The sequence below is a fragment of the Hippocampus comes genome, unplaced genomic scaffold (assembly GCF_001891065.2).
Source record: "Hippocampus comes isolate QL1 unplaced genomic scaffold, H_comes_QL1_v1.1 scaffold252, whole genome shotgun sequence".
Taxonomy (NCBI): Eukaryota; Metazoa; Chordata; class Actinopteri; order Syngnathiformes; family Syngnathidae; genus Hippocampus; species Hippocampus comes.
This window is the reverse complement of record NW_017805485.1, coordinates 560,207-583,341: the sequence shown is the minus strand read 5'-3', so window position 1 is coordinate 583,341 and position 23,135 is coordinate 560,207. Positions and strand designations below refer to the sequence as shown.

Here is a 23,135-nt window from a genome sequence, read left to right as displayed (position 1 = left end):
CATTCGCCAAGCCGACTTCCATAATGGTGGATAATGACGTTTGATGACGCGTTTCCCGAGCCCAATAGACGACTACCAACAATGTTTTCACATTCATTTCGAAATAAAATGTTACTTACCTTTTCAAATAAATCCATGCCAGTCGAAGGCTGAAGTTGTGAAGAAGTCAAAACGAACCAGCGATAAGAACGAACTTAAGGTGGGGACAAGAAACAACAAGCTGTTTCTCTGATAGGATTGTATACACTGTACTTACATACTCTGCAGTATTATAATGACGATCATTAATTAAATCACTTTGAGAGGACAGGCATGAAAAAATGAAGTGGACTCTATTAAATTAATATTTGTACATATCCCCGGTGCCCTTGTTTCACTGTGTAATTTATTTTGTTAACAATATTAATTTTTGGTAATTGTGTACCAGTCTTAGATCACGAGTCTTACCTTGGTTGCTTTACTGTTTTGTGTGTGTGTTTTTTTTTTGTTTGTACATTGTATTAACCAATACAATATTCATATTACAAACGGTCAGAATTCTTTTCTTTCCTTATTTATCTATTTACTTGAATCCAGCTGCAAAGCAAGCAACGCGCGCATCCTGGCCCATTTTGCGTGGTGCATGGCGCAGAAACCGCCGATGTCACTGCAGTAATTTCCAATTGTATGAAGACAGTGTTGGAAGAAGTGCTGGCTATCAAGATTTGCTCAACAAACAGTCTGTCTTTGCACTCTCCTAACAGAGGTTCTATTCATTAATATAGTGTATATTCTGTCTCAAACTGACTAGTGCGAAAGGGAAACCTACACCTTTAATTTTTGGTTCGCTTCAAGCTAACATTAGCTGCTAAAATCAAATTAAGTCGCAAGTAGTGTATTTCGTTTGGTGAGGAAATTGATTCAACCTGCCGCTTGTAATGAGAGTATCCACGGTGTAAATTCTACCAAAAACATACCGGTAATCCATTGATGCTATCTGATACATAGCTGAGACGTGCTTGTTCAGTTTATGAAGGACACATTTTGGTAAGTAGGTAACCTAGCATGTCAAATACGTTAATTTAATTACAGTGAGACGTGATTGAAAGTAACCGTTGACTCTAATTTTGGATAGACTGCTTGTTTTCAATTAATCTTTGTGTAATCCGATGGGATAGTTTTTGGAAATTAGACGGAACCAAGGACAAATTTAATATGTGATGTATGACGCCTTCTTTTAAATTTTTTCCACTGTCCTTTCACTCTCTTGTGATAAATTTTTATTATTATTTTATTTTGTTTCATATTTACAGCAGTCAGTAATATAGTAATGTTAGTCTTACAAATATGGAAGCTGTCCTTTTATGGCCACATCACATTGCTACTGTGCTGTAAAGTTGCATTGTTCATAAATGTTTTATATGTAGCTACGGTTCGGTTCTATATTGTTCTTGAAATAAAGGTGAAAAAGAACAGGTCACAGGGGAATCCAACTTTATTCCTTCATCACCTGTTTTGTAAAACAGAAATTTATTTTACAAAATCAAAACAACCTGACCAAGAAGACCATGGCCATTAGTATTGCTGTAAATGTCATATCACCGGTTCAAGTTTAAAGAATTGCTTGAAAATGGTATTGAATGTTGAATGTTGTGAAAGACTTGAGAAAGACACAGAGAAAAAAAAATTCTCTGTGTAAAAACTATTTTGTCTTGCGAGTGAATCACATTTGAATGTCCTTATCACAACAGACTGGCTTTCATCTTGAGTGACCCAGACAGACACATGATGAAACGGAGAGCCCAGTGGTGCCGAATCACCACCTCCTGTGGAATAACCTCCAGAGAGACCCCCCTCCGGGCCCGGAACAACCATGAAGAACAGTGTCCACCAAAGAAGAGCCACTGCATGAGTGGAATGTATTGTCTTGGGAGGACTCTGTTACCAACCATTGTTGTGCAGCAAGAGGAAATGACATCATACTTAAAACTTTTTGGTGAGGAACATTCACATTGCTCTTCATTTCATGCTCAAATGAATCATGATGAACTTCATTTCAGACGATGATCTAATCCATGACTTTTTATTGATGGACTGTTGCTGTAAAATGACCGACAAGGTATAAGCATCTACTTTTCTGAAGAAAATAGTGATCTTAAAGGCCCAACTCATGGCTTTTGAAATCTATTTTTCAGTATCTTCTGGCCATGGTTTTTGTCTACTTCAAAAGAACCAGTTTGACCATTACAGAATACACCAAGATGAACTTTTTCATTGCACTGTAAGTTCACAGAAAGTTACCAGGCTCCAGACACTAAATTGGGTACAACTGCACAATCAAAAGTGATTTTGTCTGTGAACATTTCTGTAGGAACCCTGCACTTGGTCCTTTTATCTTTAATGCTCCCAATATTGTACTAACAGTCACTACTAGAAGACCACATTTTCTCAGTTGATCTATTTAATGAACGCCAGGAAGATCGAGGCACAGCTATGGAGCCTTATACTTAAAATGTGGAAGAGGGTTTAAACTGTCCAAAATAGTCCCTCTTCTTTATAATGGCTGAGCCACACCCACGCAGGGGGGCAGCTCTACTGAGCCCATTTGACGATGTGATGGTCTTAACTACTTCTAGCTAGATAGCTGTGTCAGAGTGCAGACAGACAGGAAGATGCTGAGCTGGAAGAAATATCACAACAACGGCCTAGCTCACGCCACCTATCTCGTTATTTGTGTCAAAGAAATCTAATCTAACATCGGTGTGCATCATCCATCCATCCATTTTCTGATCCGCTTATCCTCACAAGGGTAGCGAGGGGTGCTGCAGGCAATCCCAGCTGTCCTCGGGCAATAGGTGGGGGACACCCTGAAATGGTTGCCAGCCAATCGCAGAGCACACAGAGACGAACATCTGGCAGCGCTCACACTCACACCGAGGGACAATTTAGAGTGTTCCATTAACCTGCCATGCATGTTTTTGGAATGTGGGAGGAAATCGGAGTACGAAAACCCACACAGGTACGGGGAGAACATGCAAACTCCACACAGGAAGGCTGCAGCCTAAATCAATCCCTGCACCTTCACACTGTGAAGCCAACATGCTAACCAGTCGACCACCGGGCCGCTGGTGTGCACCATACGTCTACAATATTTGAGGCAGCTCAGCGAAATTAGTGTGGGAGGTCAGGTGGGCATCTGAGACCAATAAATTCGTACACGCAGTACACACTTTGTTTTTCCCCCCGCAGACATTCAAGTTCAGGTGCTTAATTTCCCCCTTTACGCAAGTCACACTATACCCTCATGATTTTAATGTCTGAGCTGTATGCCCCAATCTTACCACAAATTACTTCTGAGCAAGCTGGAACCCCAACAATCAGCTGATATCCTGACATTGTAGGTATCTTGCCAACACCATGGAGGAAGAGGACGAGGAGCGTAAATATGAGATATTTCCTTGGGCGCTGGGTAAGACCTGGAGAAAGAAGTTTAAACATTTCCTCAAGCAGAGGGACAAGCTCTGGGTGCGCACAAAGTTCAGAGCGGCTGTCAGCAAGCGCTGCTGTGAAGAGGTAAACAAACAGAATTGACAGTTCAGACCTGCAAATGATGTTCCTGTCTGAAATTTTCCAACTGTTTTTACCGTAATTTCCGGACTATAAGCCGCGACTTTTGTCACACGCTTTCAACTCTGCGGCTTATTTCATGAAGCGGCTTATATAAAGACTTTTCTAACGGCCGCCTGTGTACCGTCTTTCTTTGTAAATATCTCATGTTACAATATGGGCACCTGCAGCTTATACACAGGTGAGGCTTATGTGTGTACAAAATATTTTTTCCTTTAAAAAGGTAGTGGTGCGGCTTATAATCAGGTGCGGTCTATAGTCCAGAAATTACGGTAATTTAGTGTCATACCATAAGCGCTGTCAACCCTCGATTCCCTTTTCTCTTGTCTCGTTGAATGAAGGTTTTTGTACTTACAGGTGATGGCAATCATGCCATCTCACTTTGTGTGGAAACGTGAGCGCTCAGAGCAACACAGTGGCACTCGCAGGCATGATGACATAAAAGACTGGTTTCCTCGCGGACCGACAGCCTCTCCAGTCCCTTGTACCCTCTGTAACCGCAAGAGCACATTCAATCAGCGGCTCCGCCGCGCTCTTAAATCCCCCGGCACTCTGGCCACTCATCTGAGTTTGGAGAATACTCCACCCAGGTCCATTGCCACTTGCAGGGAGAGCAATGAGACTCGTGACAAAATCCAGCGTTCTTTGCGCTTCCCTGAGGAACCAGGTAGGTATCCTAACCGGATCCACTCTTGTTATTTGTGTTAACATACAGCTGGCATACTATGAAAAAGGCATCTTATAATAATATCCAACTTAATGTACTGTAAATTAGCATTAGGCAGCTTCTATTAGTGGGGCAGCTAAAATGCCCATTGCTCCTTCCCTGGAACCAAAGAGCAGGTGAACTTTGTAACACGTAAAGTGGGAATTCAGAGCTGTATTAGTCGGATTTGTTATTGCACTGTATATATCAACATAAACTTATCAGTCCAGGGTGTACTCTATCCTGCCTCCCTCTCCTACTAAGTGTGCCAAAATAGGCTCCAGCTTTGCTTTGACCCGCAACAGGATTAACAGTGGTATTATTTATTTACCCTGTAAATTTTACAGGCACGTTAGGTACACCCGTACAAGCTAATGAGGTCCAATAAAAGAGTTTGTGTAGATGTCTACTTCATCACACGGAGATTCATTGCCAACATTTTGGTTACTTAGCATGGATGGATAGCGACTAAAACATCATGTGCTATTTTATGTTTTGTTCACATAGTATTTTGAAGAATGAATCCTAAACATCCTTGGTTTAATACTATTAACCTGTAACTTGAGCTACTTTGGACTTTTTTTTTTTTTATTGTGCAGTAACAACAAATCTGATAAAGAATAATTTACATCAGTCATAATAAGTGGAAGCAGTTCAGTAAGACAAGTGCAATAAAAAACTGACTTACTTGATTTACACAGCAGTTGACTCATGACACAGTTGTCCCAAAGCAAAATAAAGCAGAAAAAAACTATCAACCACCGCCAGTCTGTGATCTATATATATTTTTTCTCCTAATATAATCAATTATTAGTTGACATGTTTCTGTCCTCTCCGGTAGGCAATTCATCCTCCAACTCTTCCACGGACTGGATCAATAAATAGTCCAGTGTCTCATCACATCGGCATAGTTCTCAACTTCCTGTTTCAAACTCCCACCATGTGGGCATTTCCTACTTTGACGCAGACTTTGTTTACCAACAACACCCATAAATAGAATTCGGTGGATGAATTACTACTGGAATTGTGTTTAACATTAAAGATAACTGTTGTCTGTAAAACACCAACAAATATGATTGAAAAAGGTATTTATTCCTTACACTGTACTTGCTATTTATCAATGTTATTTATTTAAATGCTTCCAGCATTATATTTGACAACCATCAATATATACACATTAACCCTGTGTTTGGGAGAATTTAAGCCACGATTCCTCAAGTTGGTGTCACATACTTAAGATGTTGCTGTTTCGAACCGTCAATAAAGACTATCTGAAATTCTGTATTTTTGATTATGCTTGGAATTGCTCGCAGCCTTCCGCAAAACATAAAGTGGGCCAGAAGAGAGAGCTACTGGAATTGTTATTTATTTTATTTTTCCAGTTTGTTGGCATTGGGAGATGAAACAAATTCTCAAGTAACTGATGAATAATGATTAAATCAGAAGTGGGTAGGTGGGTGGATTTCACACGCATGAGATTGCAATCGACAAATGATGTGCAATTTGAGGCTGATTGAAATTACTCTTTTTCAGCTTTGGGAAATGTCTGCATTGTGAGTGCAATTCTTGTCAAGTGTACCACCAGTGTGTTTATCGTTGATTTTTCTCCTTTCTCCTGTTTCATCCTTGTTCCTTGAAAGGCACTACGTAAATAATAGCTGCAATTATTTAAATCCAGATACTTTGCAGTAACAGTAATGTAACAATAACCAAAGATGCCAAAAGTATTCAGTCAGTTTCTTTATTTTACACAATACAAACATATACAGAAACGAAAATTATCTCCCATATTTTCTTCTCCCAACAGGCTGAGCAGCTATCTCACAAACTTCCTCAGTTTCACCAGGAATGCTGGAAATATAAGATAACAAAGACGTGTTTAAAAATAAATAATAATAATGAATAACAAGCAACATTTAAATCCTGATAAAACTGTCCCACCTGAGTGGCTCAACTGTTGTGGGTGAGGTCTGGCAATGTATGGGATACTCCCAAAGGCTGGATGTTCCTCTGGAACTGAATACAGGTGGTGTCACCTAACTTGTGAATTTCATATGAGTCAAACACAGTAAAGTCACCTTGTTCTGCCTCATCTGAAGTGTCCCCCTCTTCGCTCGGGGCTTCATTGAGGGTCGGCGCTTTCTTTGAGCAATACCGGCCATCTTTAAGAAGGGCAGGACCAACAAGCCAGTCCCGGATCGGAACCTCAAAGATGCGTTCGCACAGCAAAGGGAGCGCTGAGCATCGAAGCCCTTCCAGCAGGTCGATCACTTGTGTTATACTGAGGGGGCACACGGGGGTCAGGAACAAAAAAAAAAAACATGAACAAAGTGTGACCTGTGTACAAATTCTGTTGAGGCAGATGCAGACAGCAAACGAGTCCAAATGATTAAGAAATGTCAAAAGTGAAATTTGATGACAAACAAAATCAAAATGAATGTGCGACACAATACAATTAGGCCAACAGAGAATGGGGTGCATCACGGTGGACTCGTGGTTTTCTTGAAGAAAAATACAGTACGCACTTGGCGAGGTAGACAGCACATACGGCTCCAGGCTGCAGATGTGGAATCACATTGGGCAAAACAAGCTGTGGATTGATCAGATCAAGAGCAACCTGCAACGGATGTAATCCAATCAGTAAAACACTTGCCGTGAACCAAACCTGCACCCGCAGCGTTGCTTCAAAAACACCGCTGCCACTTCTAACACTTAACACTTACCGCATCGAATGCCCGGCGGGCGAGAAGAGATGAAGCCGTACAAAGGTCAGCGTGATGGAACTCGATATTATCAGGCCACTCCACCCCTTGCCGCGCTCGCCACGAATCCCTCCAGCGCTGGTAGTTGAGCATCGCTCTTCTGAGGTGATCGTCTCTGACATCAACACTCAGCACGCTGCCCCTCGAGCCCACTGAGGAAAATTTCGAAACCTTTTATATTTTATACAAAATAACATCGGAAAAAAATACAGATATACTGCCCTTGTAAATGCATCGTAAATAAATTAAGTAAAAATTGTATCAAGATAAAAGTTTTAAAAAAAAGAGTTCTTCCAAGATTAAATTACAATGTATTGCACTAAAAAGTGAAATAGAACTCAATTGTACAGGTCCAGCGACATAAAATCATTTAGAATATTGGAGATAACTGTTAAAATATATTTCAGTGGTTAAACTCATGTGCATTCAATGAATATGAGCTTCACTTTTTGAACGGAAATAAAATGACGCTGATGATCCGGGACGTCGCCACGAAATACCACTTTTATTCTCCGTGACAAGTTTCGTAGTTTTTATTGTTGATATGGTTTTAAATAGTAAATCTTTGGGTGATTTGTGTCGTGAAACTTACTTTGGTGCAGCGAGCTAGCATCTTAGCTCCACCACAGCAGGACAGCTCAAACTTTTCTTTGGATATGTTATGTATGATAAAATAGGTCCTTCGATGAGTATGTTCCAAACAGTGAATATCGGTCACTGCTTCCTTCTTTCCACTGCGTTCAGAGGACACAACCTCTCCCTTTCAATGTTATCATAAGAAAATGACTCAGTGGTGGGTGGCATACCTGCCCGAGACAAAAACAGAGACATGGCTCCAGACCCAGAGCCTGCCTCCAGCACACAGTCTCCCTCTGTGACGTCCATCATCATCAGCATTGCACTGGCGTCCTGTGTGATAGAAGCAGATTGCACCCAACCTGTGAGCAGTCTGACCCACAACTGAATATCTGCAAATATAGTCGATATACTGTAAAAAGTCTACACACAACCCTGTTCAAATTGTAGGTTTTTGTGATATAGACATAAATCATTTTGAATATTTTACCTTTCACTTATGTCAGAGGTAAAGGAAACATTTTTACTCATCAATAAAAATACACTATTTATCCTGCTCATCTGGAAAAAAATAAGACTTGCACAATATTTATTTTAACATTTCATTTTCAGTATTTTTGTCCGATGCAAGGTGACTTCTGAGTTGTGGAGCAGCACCTTAGCGGCCTCTGTTTACCAGCTGCAATTGGTAGAATGTTGAACACATTAACCAATCACCACTGGTATCATGTAAGCAAAAAGTAACACATTCTATTTTGTATTTTTATTCATTTATTTTGTATATACCTTTGGGTAGGAGATAGCAGGGCCCCTCTTCATATACAGCACATAGTCATCCAAACTGGCACGTCGTATGAAGATGGGGATCCCTCTGCTTGTTCTCTGGAAGTGACCTGCAGGCTGCTGAACTACATCATCATGCAGGATAATCCCCCAGCTGCTCATCAAACGTGTTCCAATCTGAAGCTGGAACATCTTCTTGAACTCTACACGCCCTTTTCGATGATACTCGGCCACTAGCAACTCCCCGTAAGCAATCGTGGTCTTTTGTGGGGGAGCGGGTAACATCCATCGTGTTGCATCAAAATGGCACTTTGATGTGTCGGACTGTGCAGCCACATCAGTGCATGTGTCTGAATTACATTCTTTCAAAGATGCTCCGTTACTTGCATCTAAAACAGGATTTTGCTGTTGTTTGGACATCGTTGCCAAAGGTTCAGACGACCCGTGTTCTTCTTCCATACATGTTTCCTCTTCGTGTGGCTGGTTCTGTTCTCTCAGTTGCATCAGTTCAGGGCTCAGTGCATCCTGTGGTAGCATGGTACTTATCCTCTCCAGGGGAGACAAAGATCTCCTCCTGGACAATAGCGATTGCCGAGCAACGGTCGTGGAGTTCAGGAGTTTTGTTTGAGAGCTATCGCTGACATCATTGCTGTATTTCACACAGCCTGTTGAAAACGTTTTCATTTTCGGTCTACTGGAATTAAAATTTCCAAAAATGTATCTGTGTCTGTGATGCGCAAGGGGAGCTGTGTGAACACGTACCAGTGTGGATAAAATGAGAAGTCCATCACGGGGTATTTGTAAAGTCATTACGTCAAACTAGATTAACTTAAAAACTATGATTTAAGATGTAGATTTTGTATCACCTAAGTTACTAAATATGGTCAAATAAAGCATTTTACAATGACCATAACGACGTACCTTGCTAAAATATCAGCGATCAGAGACGAACTAGGCATTTTTGTCATCAGTATTACTCCGAAGCATACTTGTTTTAGAAGGTCGCCATGCTTGAAAACGCAATTTGTTGGCGTCATAAATGCGCGACAGTCGTTTAATCGAGTACATCCAGCAGAGGGCGGTGTTGCAATTGAGCCTGGCAAGAGCCTGTTTTGGTAATGTGAATCACTAAAAGGAGTTCACCACAGGATCAATCCGACGGGAATCCTACTGCTGTGTCCACCTTACTTGTGCCTCTTCGCTCTGAAATGCGAGACAACCCATTGGCCATGCACGGCAAACAGTGAGCGCTGCTTTCTGCTGGTCAGAAGTAGTTATTGCAACCCTCTGATCCAATACAGTACAGTACCATATTTTTTCTCATTACCCTTTAAAAATGAGCACTAAGATAAAATGACCACTCTCTGAACACGGGCTGCTCTTGAAATCAGAACAAAATAATAAATGTAGAAAAAAATATATAAACTGCTCAAAAAAGTCAAACGAAAAGTCGGAGTTACATTGTGCTGTTTAAGTGTTCCCTTTATTTTTTTTCGATCAATATATTTCTATATGAACCAATTTGGAATTTAAATGTACTGTATACCACTGGCAGAGAGCCGATCGCCAGCGGGTGGCCAGCGGAGAGATCACACACCCCGCCGCCCACCCACCTGACGGTCCGCGACAAAGCGGCGGGGATGGTGGGGGTTCACAGTCTGTCTCAATCTGTCGCTACACATTTAATTTTGGGGATTTATTTGGGGTTTCTGGAACACACCAAATATTGTTTCCACAATGTGGCTCTTCATCGCTGTAAAATTGTACAAGTACAGGTTAAAAACTCTGCTTTTTACCCATACGTATGATTAAAATATTTAAAGCTTCTTTTCCCCTAAATATTGTTCTTGCACTTTATGTTGTTTCTGAATTTTATCAAACTTTTTTATTTTACATTGCTTTTCAGTGTCTTTAATCTTCATTTGCTTTTGCACTTTGAATTACATGCAGCACATTAGCACAGTTAGCTAGTGTATGAAATGTATAAACAGTTCAAAATACCCTGCAATCTGAATCGTTATGCCAAAAAATTAATATATATCCAAATATATTTTTTTGTGCAGAAATGTTGTGAAACAGCAATAGAGTGTCGACAATCTGAGTTATTTGCTGACTGGTATTTAGGTAATCTCCTCCTCTCCAAAACCAGAGTTAAAAAAAACATCAAGTATCATTGAGAAGACAGTTGGATGATTGCACTTGTTTTTGCTTTTCCTATTCGTAAACACTCCATTAGATGCGATGATGAGCAGTTTACAGTTCACTGATAATCCCCGGTGATTTGAGCACACACACGTCTGTTCTATCCACCTTTGTTTTTGTGCTGTCAAGGTTCAATGTAATGACTTCTCGGAACTCAAGCGACTTGACATGACTGATTGATGATTCCTACATCATTTCTTCACGCTATACAAAACTTTGTTTTTTATTAATCAGAAGCTTGTGGAGGCTCTCAGTCGTACAGGAAAGTTCCATCGTAGAAAGGGTTCTGTCAGTCGTCATCTGTACCTGTGGGTAAAAAACAAAAAAAAAAACAAAAAAAAAAAAAACAATTTTAATGTTTGTTTTTTGTTTTTTACCCACAGGTACAGATGACGACTGACAGAACCCTTTCTATGATTAATCAGAAGCATAAAATGACAAGAGTGACCCATTTATAAAGAAGAAGATGAATGCTCTCCTAATATAGCCGAGCTCAATCTAAGTGTGACATTCTTTTTCATGACAGTGAAACTTATTCAGCTGACTGCATTCCTCCCCTCTATTCATGCCGCCGTACAAAGGGTCAAACAGAGGTCTTGTTTTCACTGTGCACTCAAAGCTGAATGAGACCAGCAGCCAACTCTCTCCAGGTGTTCTGTAGCTTGTGATATACACTCAATCTGATCTTCTTTCAAAATGTAAAAAACACAGGAAGTGCATTTGTGAGTATTCTGCAGCCAAAATGCAAATACTGTATACTCATTGAACAGTTGCATGACTTCTTGTCAAACTAGTCCCAGTGATATTGGTAGGAGTTTCCCACTTTCAGAACACTGCTTGTTTTTACAGTATACTGTAGCTCAAAGGTGGTTAAGTCACACGGCCTTGTTGAGAACATGTTGAGTCATCTGCTAATAAAGGCGATGAATACTATTACTTGTTCACTAGAAGTACTTCTGAAATGATACAGTGATGAATAAATTACATCTTATGCAGAGATTTATTAGCATGCTGTATGTTCTAGAACTGTTTAACTGAACTTCTCCTCCGAGAACAGGATGGCGTTGATGTATCATTTATTATGAGGGAGCTTTCTTTTTGTTCGATTTCATTTTTCCCATAGCAAAGAACACATAAATCATAAGCTTCATTGCCATTGCAAACTCATTCATCCATTTGTTATAATGCTTCTCTTTTGGGTCTGTTACTGTTCCTGAATGGTACGGAAGAGAATCGGACTCTCCAAACATGGACCCAGATGGAATTGAACAAAAATGATTTACTTATCCCAAAAAAATGCTCCGTAGTTTTATGATCTTGTGACGTTAATCTTTTAACCTACAGTGAGTGACTGTGGAGAGGAAAAGGCTTAACCCTTGAATGCCTGACCCATCAAGGAATAGCCATAAAAATCTGATTTTTGGGAACTGAGATGTTCATTAACCCTTCTAACAAAATCCACAAAAATATTTTTTGTCATATTCCATTTATAAGCATTATGTAGATTACATCTGAAAAAGAAAATTTGGGGAAAATCATATTTTAAACCTGCAGTATCAAATTTGATACAGATGATTCAATGTAATAAAAAGAATGAGTTACATAATGAAAATGCATTTATCAAATATGATACAAATGGCATTTTAATGTCCATAAAATCAAAAACATTGGGACAATCGTTCTAATATTTTCATCTGTTAAAGTGGGCATGAGTAGAGATGTGCACATGAATTTTGGTGACGACTGATCAGAAATGAAGCAACGTTTAACTTTTTAACATGAAGCATTTTAGTCTATCTAGAAAGCGCACCATTTTGTTACATAGCCACATGATAATCGATACATGCACTCCAGGTAGCGATCTAAAAATTGAAATGACTGTCTTTGGTGGTTTGCATATATGATATGCAAATGTGTCACGGCACTTCGTTCTCGAGCCTCATTAGAAATCCCCACTCTTCCCCAGCGATGAAAGCCGGCGTTATTTTAAGTGACAGTTTGCTGGAAATCCCCCACCTAGTGGCTTAAGCTCCGCCCTTGGCGTCCAGCAACACACGCACACAGTGGACGCGAACAAACCGAGCGCACATCCAGGATAACAACAAGCAAGCAGGCGCAACCATGGCCCTCCACAGGACCACTGTAACCAACCAAATGGATTACAACCGGGAGTCCAAAGAAGGGAAACCGTCGACAGACGAGCGTCTGGATAGTGGCGTCGACTCGCTCAAAGAGGAGGACTACCAGGCAGTAGCAGAAGAGATATGGCGCCTGCAGCTCGAGTGTCAGCCGTCGCAAAACAAGCAACTTTCAGCTTGTGCAGCCGCCGAGATACAAGAATGGAAAACACAAATCACCGAGGACGGAGACACGTAAGTTGCACCACAAATGGCGCTCGCGGCGTGCACAGTCCACTCGCTTGAACAAGATTAGCTCGCCAAGTCGTTTGACCAGGCCTGTCTGCGAGGTAATTCGATCTCCTTCCTGCAGGGAACGTTTTCCGTTTTCTTCCGAACTTGCCATCAAAATGTATGTCAGAATTCAGCCAGAGCCCATTTCCCTCCTCCTCTCCCATAAAGTAAGGTGATGCTGCTTGGGCACCACAATGGAAGTTTTTCGGTTTCTAATCACCGGTTTGGCTGCGGCCTGAAACAGCGGGGTTTCATGTCAACAAAAGGCTATTATCAGCAGGAATCTACTATGGCCGCGGGTCAGAGTTGGAAAGTCCCCTGCGCGCCGCCGAACAATCCCAACCGGCACGCGCTCCCTCCAGTCCAAACGAGAAGTGACCGCGAGTGGTCGAAAAGAACACGAAGTCGCACAGTTTGAAAAAGCACGGGGGCCGGTTTTAGTACAAAGCTGTAGGTGCTATGGAGAGTTCTCATCGCAGCATTTAGTGAACGCTTCACCAAGGACGGTGGTGAATAACATCACGTTTAAGTGCGGGCCAGGAGGCTTCATAAATTATGTACCGTACCGTAAGAATTAGAAAAATGTTTACACGATAGTGTCGCATTATATTGTAAAATTACACGAATGATTAATAATCTAATATTCCAGTGTTACCCTACTTTTACTGAGCCATGGCACATCATTTAAATTATAAAAAAATCATTTGGCCCACCACCACGCAGCAAAAGAAACCCTCATGCCTACTATAAGCCCATTTAATTGTTCTGCATGTGACTACATGTCGTTGGCAAAGATAACTTACGGTAAGTGATCCCTCGCTAAATTTGGGGAAAATCATATTTTAAACCTGCAGTATCAAATTTGATACAGATGATTCAATGTAATAAAAAGAATGAGTTACATAATGAAAATGCATTTATCAAATATGATACAAATGGCATTTTAATGTCCATAAAATCAAAAACATTGGGACAATCGTTCTAATATTTTCATCTGTTAAAGTGGGCATGAGTAGAGATGTGCACATGAATTTTGGTGACGACTGATCAGAAATGAAGCAACGTTTAACTTTTTAACATGAAGCATTTTAGTCTATCTAGAAAGCGCACCATTTTGTTACATAGCCACATGATAATCGATACATGCACTCCAGGTAGCGATCTAAAAATTGAAATGACTGTCTTTGGTGGTTTGCATATATGATATGCAAATGTGTCACGGCACTTCGTTCTCGAGCCTCATTAGAAATCCCCACTCTTCCCCAGCGATGAAAGCCGGCGTTATTTTAAGTGACAGTTTGCTGGAAATCCCCCACCTAGTGGCTTAAGCTCCGCCCTTGGCGTCCAGCAACACACGCACACAGTGGACGCGAACAAACCGAGCGCACATCCAGGATAACAACAAGCAAGCAGGCGCAACCATGGCCCTCCACAGGACCACTGTAACCAACCAAATGGATTACAACCGGGAGTCCAAAGAAGGGAAACCGTCGACAGACGAGCGTCTGGATAGTGGCGTCGACTCGCTCAAAGAGGAGGACTACCAGGCAGTAGCAGAAGAGATATGGCGCCTGCAGCTCGAGTGTCAGCCGTCGCAAAACAAGCAACTTTCAGCTTGTGCAGCCGCCGAGATACAAGAATGGAAAACACAAATCACCGAGGACGGAGACACGTAAGTTGCACCACAAATGGCGCTAGCGGCGTGCACAGTCCACTCGCTTGAACAAGATTAGCTCGCCAAGTCGTTTGACCAGGCCTGTCTGCGAGGTAATTCGATCTCCTTCCTGCAGGGAACGTTTTCCGTTTTCTTCCGAACTTGCCATCAAAATGTATGTCAGAATTCAGCCAGAGCCCATTTTCCCTCCTCCTCTCCCATAAAGTAAGGTGATGCTGCTTGGGCACCACAATGGAAGTTTTTCGGTTTCTAATCGCCGGTTTGGCTGCGGCCTGAAACAGCGGGGTTTCATGTCAACAAAAGGCTATTATCAGCAGGAATCTACTATGGCCGCGGGTCAGAGTTGGAAAGTCCCCTGCGCGCCGCCGAACAATCCCAACCGGCACGCGCTCCCTCCAGTCCAAACGAGAAGTGACCGCGAGTGGTCGAAAAGAACACGAAGTCGCACAGTTTGAAAAAGCACGGTGGCCGGTTTTAGTACAAAGCTGTAGGTGCCATGGAGAGTTCTCATCGCAGCATTTAGTGAACGCTTCACCAAGGACGGTGGTGAATAACATCACGTTTAAGTGCGGGCCAGGAGGCTTCATAAATTATGTACCGTACCGTAAGAATTAGAAAAATGTTTACACGATAGTGTCGCATTATATTGTAAAATTACACGAATGATTAATAATCTAATATTCCAGTGTTACCCTACTTTTACTGAGCCATGGCACATCATTTAAATTATAAAAAATCATTTGGCCCACCACCAAGCAGCAAAAGAAACCCTCATGCCTACTATAAGCCCATTTAATTGTTCTGCATGTGACTACATGTCGTTGGCAAAGATAACTTACGGTATCCCTTGCTACTTATCGAGGTTTCAGTACATCGTGGATTTTTCAAAGATATTCATTAAAAAAATATATATATATTGAAAATGCCGCAAAAGATCCGTGAGAGGCAGTGAAAGTCAGCAAAACAACAGTGAGTCACATAGAGCAACATTTAGTCCTACATGCATGTATAACATTAAATTTGGCCTTATAAATATTATATACACTCATACACATGTACATATACCTGTACAAGGGGGGGTAACTACTTCGCGGATTTTCCTCTTTCGCAAGGGGGTTCTGGTCCCCATTAACCGTGATTAGCAAGGGATCACTGTAATAATTTTCGGACCAATCAAGTGAACTTGTATACTACCTGATCATGACAAAGTGAGCTGTTAAGAGTCACTGCTTTTAGATGTGATATCAGCCACAAAATATTTGACAAATCTGCTCAAAGATGGTAACATGTAAGGCTGTTGAACAGAAGCAAAAGGAAAACTACAGTCGTTACCTTTCTACCCCCTGCGGGAAACAAGTCATGTACTTTGTATCTAAAACATGTGGTTACACAAGCTCTATTCTTCCCATTGTCATCATCTGGAAACACATCAAATAGACGTTGACGGGTTAATTGACTGCACTGAATTGCACTTTCAAAGAATTGTACCTCTATGGCATCTATGATATGTTTTAATGAGACCAGCGCCTACATTATAGCAATGGAGTCCAAATTGTCCTGGTATAGTCACTAATTTAACTTCCTCAAACGTAAAAAAAAACCCTTGGTCGACAAATTTATTGATTGTCAAGTTGATTACAGCATCCATTCACCATGATGACCAATAACTTATCATTTTATTTTATTTCTTTCTTTTTTTTCATGGAAATGTTTTGTTTTTAAGAGTTTTGGCTGTGCATATTGTAACAGCTTCTCATTGTCTGTCTCCAGGCTACTGCACTTGGCTATTATTCACGAGGCAACGGACTACATCAAAATGATGATCGAGCTCTCCAAGAACACAGACTTCCTCGACGTCCAAAATGACCAGAGACAGGTGTGTGAGCTGAAGCTTGTTTCGCTCTTGACGCCCCCCTCCACAGAGCCATCGAGTAGATGTTCATTTCTCTCTCTCTCTCTCTCTCTCTCTCTCTGCCTCTTTGTGTCCCACTTTAGACGGCTCTTCATTTAGCAGTCATAACAAACCAATCAGATGTGTGCCAGCGCCTTCTGGCCGCTGGCTGCGACCCCACGCTGGTGGACGACAGCGGGGACATGCCCGTCCACATCGCATGTCGCCATGGCAACCTGCTGTGCTTCAGCGTCCTCACACAGTTTTGTCGTCCGGAGCATCTCCAAACAATGACGTCGGCATGCAATTACCAAGGTAAGCTTTTAACAAAGCAGCATTTTTGTTGTTGTTGTTTTTAGCGGGGTTATAATAGTTGTTTGATTTTTCTTTATAGTTAATTTTTATTTCATTTTGACTTTTATTTCATTAGAAGATGGATGGATTGTTTTAATTAACTTTGGGTTTCTTTGGTTCATCTTTTTTTTTTCCTTGAAAATGCCTCATTAGAGTTTATTTTTTATTAACTTTAGTTTTTAGAAATGGTAGATGGTAATATATGCTATATTTGTCGAGTGCAAGGTTTATTGAAAAAAATCTCAAAGTATTGTACAATAAAGTACAATTCTCAAACAACTGTTGAACCTTCCTTCCTCTGTACAGCAACACTAAAATAAATATATTTAAAATGAACCCAAAGGCGTCTGCATGATATTAATTGACAGAAGCAAAAATAAAGGTCATTTTCCAGATGATTAGTGTGTTACTAGAAACGTAAGATGTATTTTGAGTCAGTTTTCATTTTTGAAAGGCATTTTTGTTTGATTCTGTTTACCAAAAAAATTCTTTCAATTTTAGTTCTATTTATTTTATTCATTTTATTTTACTGCAATAACCTTGGTTTTTAGTGTGCTGGTGAATCGAGATTGGCCATTTGTGTAGATTTACTTCATCATCTGCATACAGTGTGGTCCCTTGATTTACAAGTTCCCCAATTACGAAGTTGTAAAGCATCACTTGATCGAACGGTACTAATGAAACCTCTACACTAAGGCAATGTCACAGTCATAACAAACCAATCAGATGTGTGCCAGCGCCTTCTGGCCGCTGGCTGCGACCCCACGCTGGTGGACGACAGCGGGGACATGCCCGTCCACATCGCATGTCGCCATGGCAACCTGCTGTGCTTCAGCGTCCTCACACAGTTTTGTCGTCCGGAGCATCTCCAAACAATGACGTCGGCATGCAATTACCAAGGTAAGCTTTTAACAAAGCAGCATTTTTGTTGTTGTTGTTTTTAGCGGGGTTATAATAGTTGTTTGATTTTTCTTTATAGTTAATTTTTAGTTCATTTTGACTTTTAATTTCATTAGAAGATGGATGGATTGCTTTAATTAACTTTGGGTTTTTTTGGTTCATCTTTTTTTTTCCTTGAAAATGCCTCATTAGAGTTTATTTTTTATTAACTTTAGTTTTTAGAAATGGTAGATGGTAATATATGGTATATTTGTCGAGTGCAAGGTTTTTTTAAAAAAATCTCAAAGTATTGTATAATAAAGTACAATTCTCAAACTACTGTTGAACCTTCCTTCCTCTGTACAACAACACTAAAATAAATATATTTAAAATGAACCCAAAGGCTTCTGCATGATATTGACAGAAACAAAAATAAAGGACATTTTCCCGATGATTAGTGTGTTACTAGAAATGTAAGATGTAGTTTCAGTTAGTTTTCATTTTTGAAATGCATTTTTGTTCTGCTTACAAAAAGTTTCAATTTTAGTTCTATTTATATTATTCATTTTATTTTACTGCAATAACATTGGTGTTTAGTGTGATGGAGAATCGAGATCGGCCATTTGTGTAGCTTTGCTTCATCATCTCCATACAGTGTGGTTCCTTGATTTACAAGTTCTGATTTACGAAGTTGTAAAGCATCACTTGATCGAACAGTGCTAATGAAAGCTCTACACTAAGGCAATGTCACTCTCAAACATTTAGTAAACTGAATGTAAGTTGATTTGATGTTGCTCTGATGTTTTCACATATCTTCTAAACAAGCTTCAGGCAACTTAGACTTGTGTCGTTTGCACGCACACTAAAATAAATATATTTAAAATGAACCCAAAGGCTTCTGCATGATATTGACAGAAACAAAAATAAAGGACATTTTCCCGATGATTAGTGTGTTACTAGAAATGTAAGATGTAGTTTCAGTTAGTTTTCATTTTTGAAATGCATTTTTGTTCTGCTTACAAAAAGTTTCAATTTTAGTTCTATTTATATTATTCATTTTATTTTACTGCAATAACATTGGTGTTTAGTGTGATGGAGAATCGAGATCGGCCATTTGTGTAGCTTTGCTTCATCATCTCCATACAGTGTGGTTCCTTGATTTACAAGTTCTGATTTACGAAGTTGTAAAGCATCACTTGATCGAACAGTGCTAATGAAAGCTCTACACTAAGGCAATGTCACTCTCAAACATTTAGTAAACTGAATGTAAGTTGATTTGATGTTGCTCTGATGTTTTCCCATGCCTTCTAAACAAGCTTCAGGCAACTTAGACTTGTGTAATTTGCACACGAAGGCTTCCGCTTAACTTGTTGCTCTGTCAAAGTGACCACCTGTCTGTCTGTCATGGTGTCGGATGTTAAGCCGCTTCTCTGATGTCTTCAACAGGTCAGAACTGCCTCCACTTGGCCTCAGTTTACGGTTTCCTCTCGCTGGTGGAGAATCTTGTGGATCTGGGAGCTGATGTTAACTCAAAGGTATAGCGCGGACTTGTGTAGCATGCTTTTTTTTTTCCGGGTGTATTGGAAGTGTTCACTCCTTTCTGAATTCCTAGGGAAAAAAATGCATCACAGTTGTTTTCCTCCCATTCCCTAGGAGCAGCGCAACGGCCGCAGCGGGCTGCACCTGGCCGTCGACCAGCAGAATCTGTCGTTGGTCAAGCTGTTGCCGAAATTTAGCATGCGGCTTGCTTTTTCATGGCTTGCCAATCATTCACAAACGCATCCATCCACATAAGCAGCTCTCTTGTATGATATTGTAAATCCTGTGTATACAAAGATGTATTTTCTATGGAAGCTGTGTCTGTGTACAGTAGAAAAGGTTGTAAATGTTTGACAGTGACACTCCATTTAAATTAAAACGCTCAAATTTAACCGTGAAAAACAAAACTGTGTTTGTGGCTCCAGAGAATAAAGGCAACACAATAACGCAACAGAACACGATCAAGGCAGCAGTAATAGAGGAAATGACATTTAGCCGGTAGTTTTCTTGACCTGAATAATGTCAGGGGAGGTTTTGTGCTTCATTATTGCATAAGATATGTGAGGCAAGGACGGCCGACTGGGAATGAGGAACTTGCCACACTTAGACTAGATGCTCGGGGAATTTTGCCTGCAGAATGAGGCCGCATCAACCAGGAAGCTTTGGGGTATGTGTGGGCCAACAGGAAATTCCCAAGAACACTCAGCTGTACATCACATTCCGTCCTCTCTTGCACCAAAGAAGGGAATCTCTGCCCAACAGGCTGTTTCAGTCAAGATAAGGAAAGGGAGTTTCAACAGTTTCACTTCAACAGAGTGACGTCATTTCACACCTGATAGCAATCTGTATACTGCGCTGTTTCATTAAGTCAGGTGTGTCCTCAACACACCTGATTCAAATGGTCAGGATCGTTATCTTGCTTCTTTACAGCTTGCTCATCCTTTTGAATAAGATGTTTCACCAGGGCGGGATGGGAAAACAGGCACGGCGTCAGCCTTTGAGGACCGAGTTTAGACACCCCTGCATTCAGTGGTACTCTCCTCGTCATCTTTTTCTATCTAAACTCCATTTTTATTTTAAGAAAGACAACAATTTATCCATCCATTTTCTATACCCGTATTCCTCATTCAAAAGGAAATGATGTTCAATACCCGTTTTAAATATGTCATGACAGTTTTAGCAGAAATTTCGCTCATAGTCTTACATATTAAAGTTTCATTAAGTCAGGTGTGTCCTCAACACACCTGATTCAAATGGTCGGGATCGTTATCGTGCTTCTTTACAGCTTGCTCATCCTTTGAATAAGATGTTTCACAAGGGCGGGATGGGAAAACGGGCACGGCGTCAGCCTTTGAGGACCGAGTTTAGACACCCCTGCATTCAGTGGTACTCTCCTCGTCATCTTTTTATTTTAAGAAAGACAACAATTTATCCATCCATTTTCTATACCCGTATTCCTCATTCAAAAGGAAATGATGTTCAATACCCGTTTTAAATATGTCATGACAGTTTTAGCAGAAATTTCGCTCATAGTCTTACATATTAAAACAAAGAAGCACTGGTTATTGTGTATGTAATGTTTTGGAACACTTTTAACATCCAAGAACGTTTAGAACAATTTAACCCTTTCAGGGATGGCGGTCACTACAGTGGAGAGCTTATCATGTTATCAGGTTACAGGTTGCATGAAAAGGGTTAAATAATATCATCAATTCCTCATTCAAAAGGAAATGATGTTCAATACCCGTTTTAAATATGTCATGACAGTTTTAGCAGAAATTTCGCTCATAGTCTTACATATTAAAGCAAAGAAGCATTGGTTATTGTGTATGCAATGTTTTGGAACACTTAACATCCAAGAACGTTTAGAACAATTTAACCCTTTCAGGGACGGCGATCACTACAGTGGACAGCTTATCATGTTATCAGGTTACAGGTTGCATGAAAAGGGTTAAATAATATCATCATCAGTATTCTTACCTGAGCAAAGTTTGCATAGAACAAAACGATTAAACTATAAAACTATTATAATAAATGTCTTGTCCAGGGAAACCAAGACAAGTATTATTAAAAATGATGAGATTTATTTGACAAAGAAAAAAACATGGAGAGACACCATTCACAGATCTATCAAGGGACCCTTCTCCCCATCCCCCGCGTCTTGCGCTCTCTTTTTATCTCGTTTTCTTTGGGGAAGGTTAAGGTCAGCACAATCAGCATTTTGAGCAGCTACACAGAATGCAGTCTAGTGCATGAGCAGGCAACGTTGCTTATCTGCAAAATAACTGGTCAGCATTCAATGGTACGAACAGTCACTTACATTTTAGCACTGTGAGATGTCAAATTCCCATTACATAAAAATTGTGACATTTTATTTACTGTGCTGGAATCACCAACATGGTGCTCGCAGGCATCTGGTGTAACTCTTAAGGACTACATGAGTAGCCTGCAGGCCTGTTCTAAAAATAGCTTACCAGTGATGATACATTGTGATGCAAAGGTACCCTTTCATATGGAAGTACCTTTGGGACATCGAAATAAATTTATCCCCACACACACACACACACACACACACACACACACACACACACACACACACACACACACACACACACACACTGGAATATGCACGTTTTATTTAAAATGACTGCTGACCATACTTGTGAGGCCCCTATCTTTGCTTCTGTATTAGCCATAAAGACAAAATCAGGTGATTTAGGGCAGGGACACATATAAAAAAATCAAGGATACCGGCTTTTGAGGACCAGAATGGCCCACCCCTGTTCTTAGGGATAGCTGGGAACCCTGTAGAGGTCACTCATTTTGGCCGCTTTTATTCAGGATCTTGTTTTGGTCATGACCATAGATGATGGTAGAAACATAGATCGACCGGTAAATCAAAAGCTTTGCCTTTTGACTCGGCTCCTTCACCATAACCGACCGTGAAGAGTCTGCATGCCTCTTGATCTCCAACTCAATTTTTCCCCTCACTCCTGAACAAAACCCCCAAATACTTTGAACTCCTCCACTCGGGGCAGGATATCATCACCGACCCGGACAGGGCACTCAACCTTTTCCTGACTGAGGAACATGGTCTAAAATTTAGAGATACTGATTTAATCTCACCACTTCACACAAGGCTACGAACCACTGCAATTAAATTTGAAGGTTGTAGCTTGGTGAAGCCAAAGAAGCACATCATCGGCAAAAAGCAGAGATGCAATACTGAGGTCACCAAACCAGAACCCCACAACCGCCTATGCTGTGCCTAGAAATTCTGTCGATAAAGGTTATGAACAAAATCAATGACAAAGGGCAGCTTTGTCTGAGTCCAACTCATGGCTTGAAACTTATTTGACAATGCAGGCCTAACTCTTGACACCAATTGTACAGGGACTGAACAGCTCGTATTAGGAGGTCTGGTAAATCATACTCCTGTAACAGTAGCAGACTCCACAAGAGCCCCGAGGGACAGTTGAAAACGTTCTCCAAGTTCACAAAGCACAGTGCTCTTCCTGAATCTCACATTCGACACCTGCCAGCTTGAATTCTGCTGTGGTGACCTTACCAAGAAAGCGTTCGACTGATCACACTCAAACGGTGACACACCCAATTCCTCATGCACTCCTACCATCATCATGCCTGGAGTGGGTGTGTAGGTAGGCAAGTACAACAAGGAACTGGTTGAAATTATGGGGGAAGAATTCCTAACGTTGCCTTTAATACTGATCACACCACACAGCATGCTTGC

At 40.8% G+C, this 23,135-nt stretch overlaps 3 protein-coding genes across 5 annotated transcripts; 2 read left to right on the top strand and 1 right to left on the bottom strand.

Moving 5' to 3' along the window:
* The first annotated feature begins 30 nt into the window (after window positions 1-30).
* On the top strand, window positions 31-5,596 carry spdya (speedy/RINGO cell cycle regulator family member A). Of its 2 annotated transcripts, none has more exons than XM_019876092.1 (7): window positions 31-199; window positions 1,731-1,975; window positions 2,040-2,098; window positions 2,175-2,260; window positions 3,381-3,552; window positions 3,964-4,273; window positions 5,154-5,596. In XM_019876092.1, exons 2-7 carry the CDS (start codon window positions 1,765-1,767, stop codon window positions 5,195-5,197), a joined length of 882 nt encoding a protein of 293 aa, XP_019731651.1. In that variant the 5' UTR covers window positions 31-199; window positions 1,731-1,764; the 3' UTR covers window positions 5,198-5,596. The 2 variants fall into 2 exon arrangements, with proteins under 2 accessions (XP_019731651.1, XP_019731652.1); XM_019876093.1 differs by lacking the exon at window positions 31-199 and adding an exon at window positions 573-798.
* A 441-nt stretch (window positions 5,597-6,037) lies between these two features.
* trmt61b (tRNA methyltransferase 61B) lies at window positions 6,038-9,483 on the bottom strand. Of its 2 annotated transcripts, XM_019876159.1 has the most exons (8): window positions 9,327-9,483; window positions 8,437-9,285; window positions 7,881-7,983; window positions 7,036-7,226; window positions 6,838-6,929; window positions 6,391-6,593; window positions 6,254-6,328; window positions 6,038-6,163 (listed from the first exon to the last, which is right to left on the bottom strand). In XM_019876159.1, exons 2-8 carry the CDS (start codon window positions 9,241-9,243, stop codon window positions 6,129-6,131), a joined length of 1,506 nt encoding a protein of 501 aa, XP_019731718.1. In that variant the 5' UTR covers window positions 9,244-9,285; window positions 9,327-9,483; the 3' UTR covers window positions 6,038-6,128. The 2 variants fall into 2 exon arrangements, with proteins under 2 accessions (XP_019731718.1, XP_019731717.1); XM_019876158.1 differs by having other exon boundaries at window positions 8,437-9,483.
* Window positions 9,484-14,371: 4,888 nt separating this feature from the next.
* On the top strand, window positions 14,372-19,639 carry LOC109519522 (NF-kappa-B inhibitor alpha-like). Its single transcript, XM_019876097.1, has 6 exons — window positions 14,372-14,718; window positions 16,492-16,597; window positions 16,717-16,797; window positions 17,737-17,866; window positions 19,292-19,380; window positions 19,499-19,639. The coding sequence occupies exons 1-6, from the start codon at window positions 14,468-14,470 to the stop codon at window positions 19,637-19,639; spliced, it is 798 nt and encodes a 265-aa protein (XP_019731656.1). The 5' UTR covers window positions 14,372-14,467.
* Window positions 19,640-23,135: the final 3,496 nt, after the last annotated feature.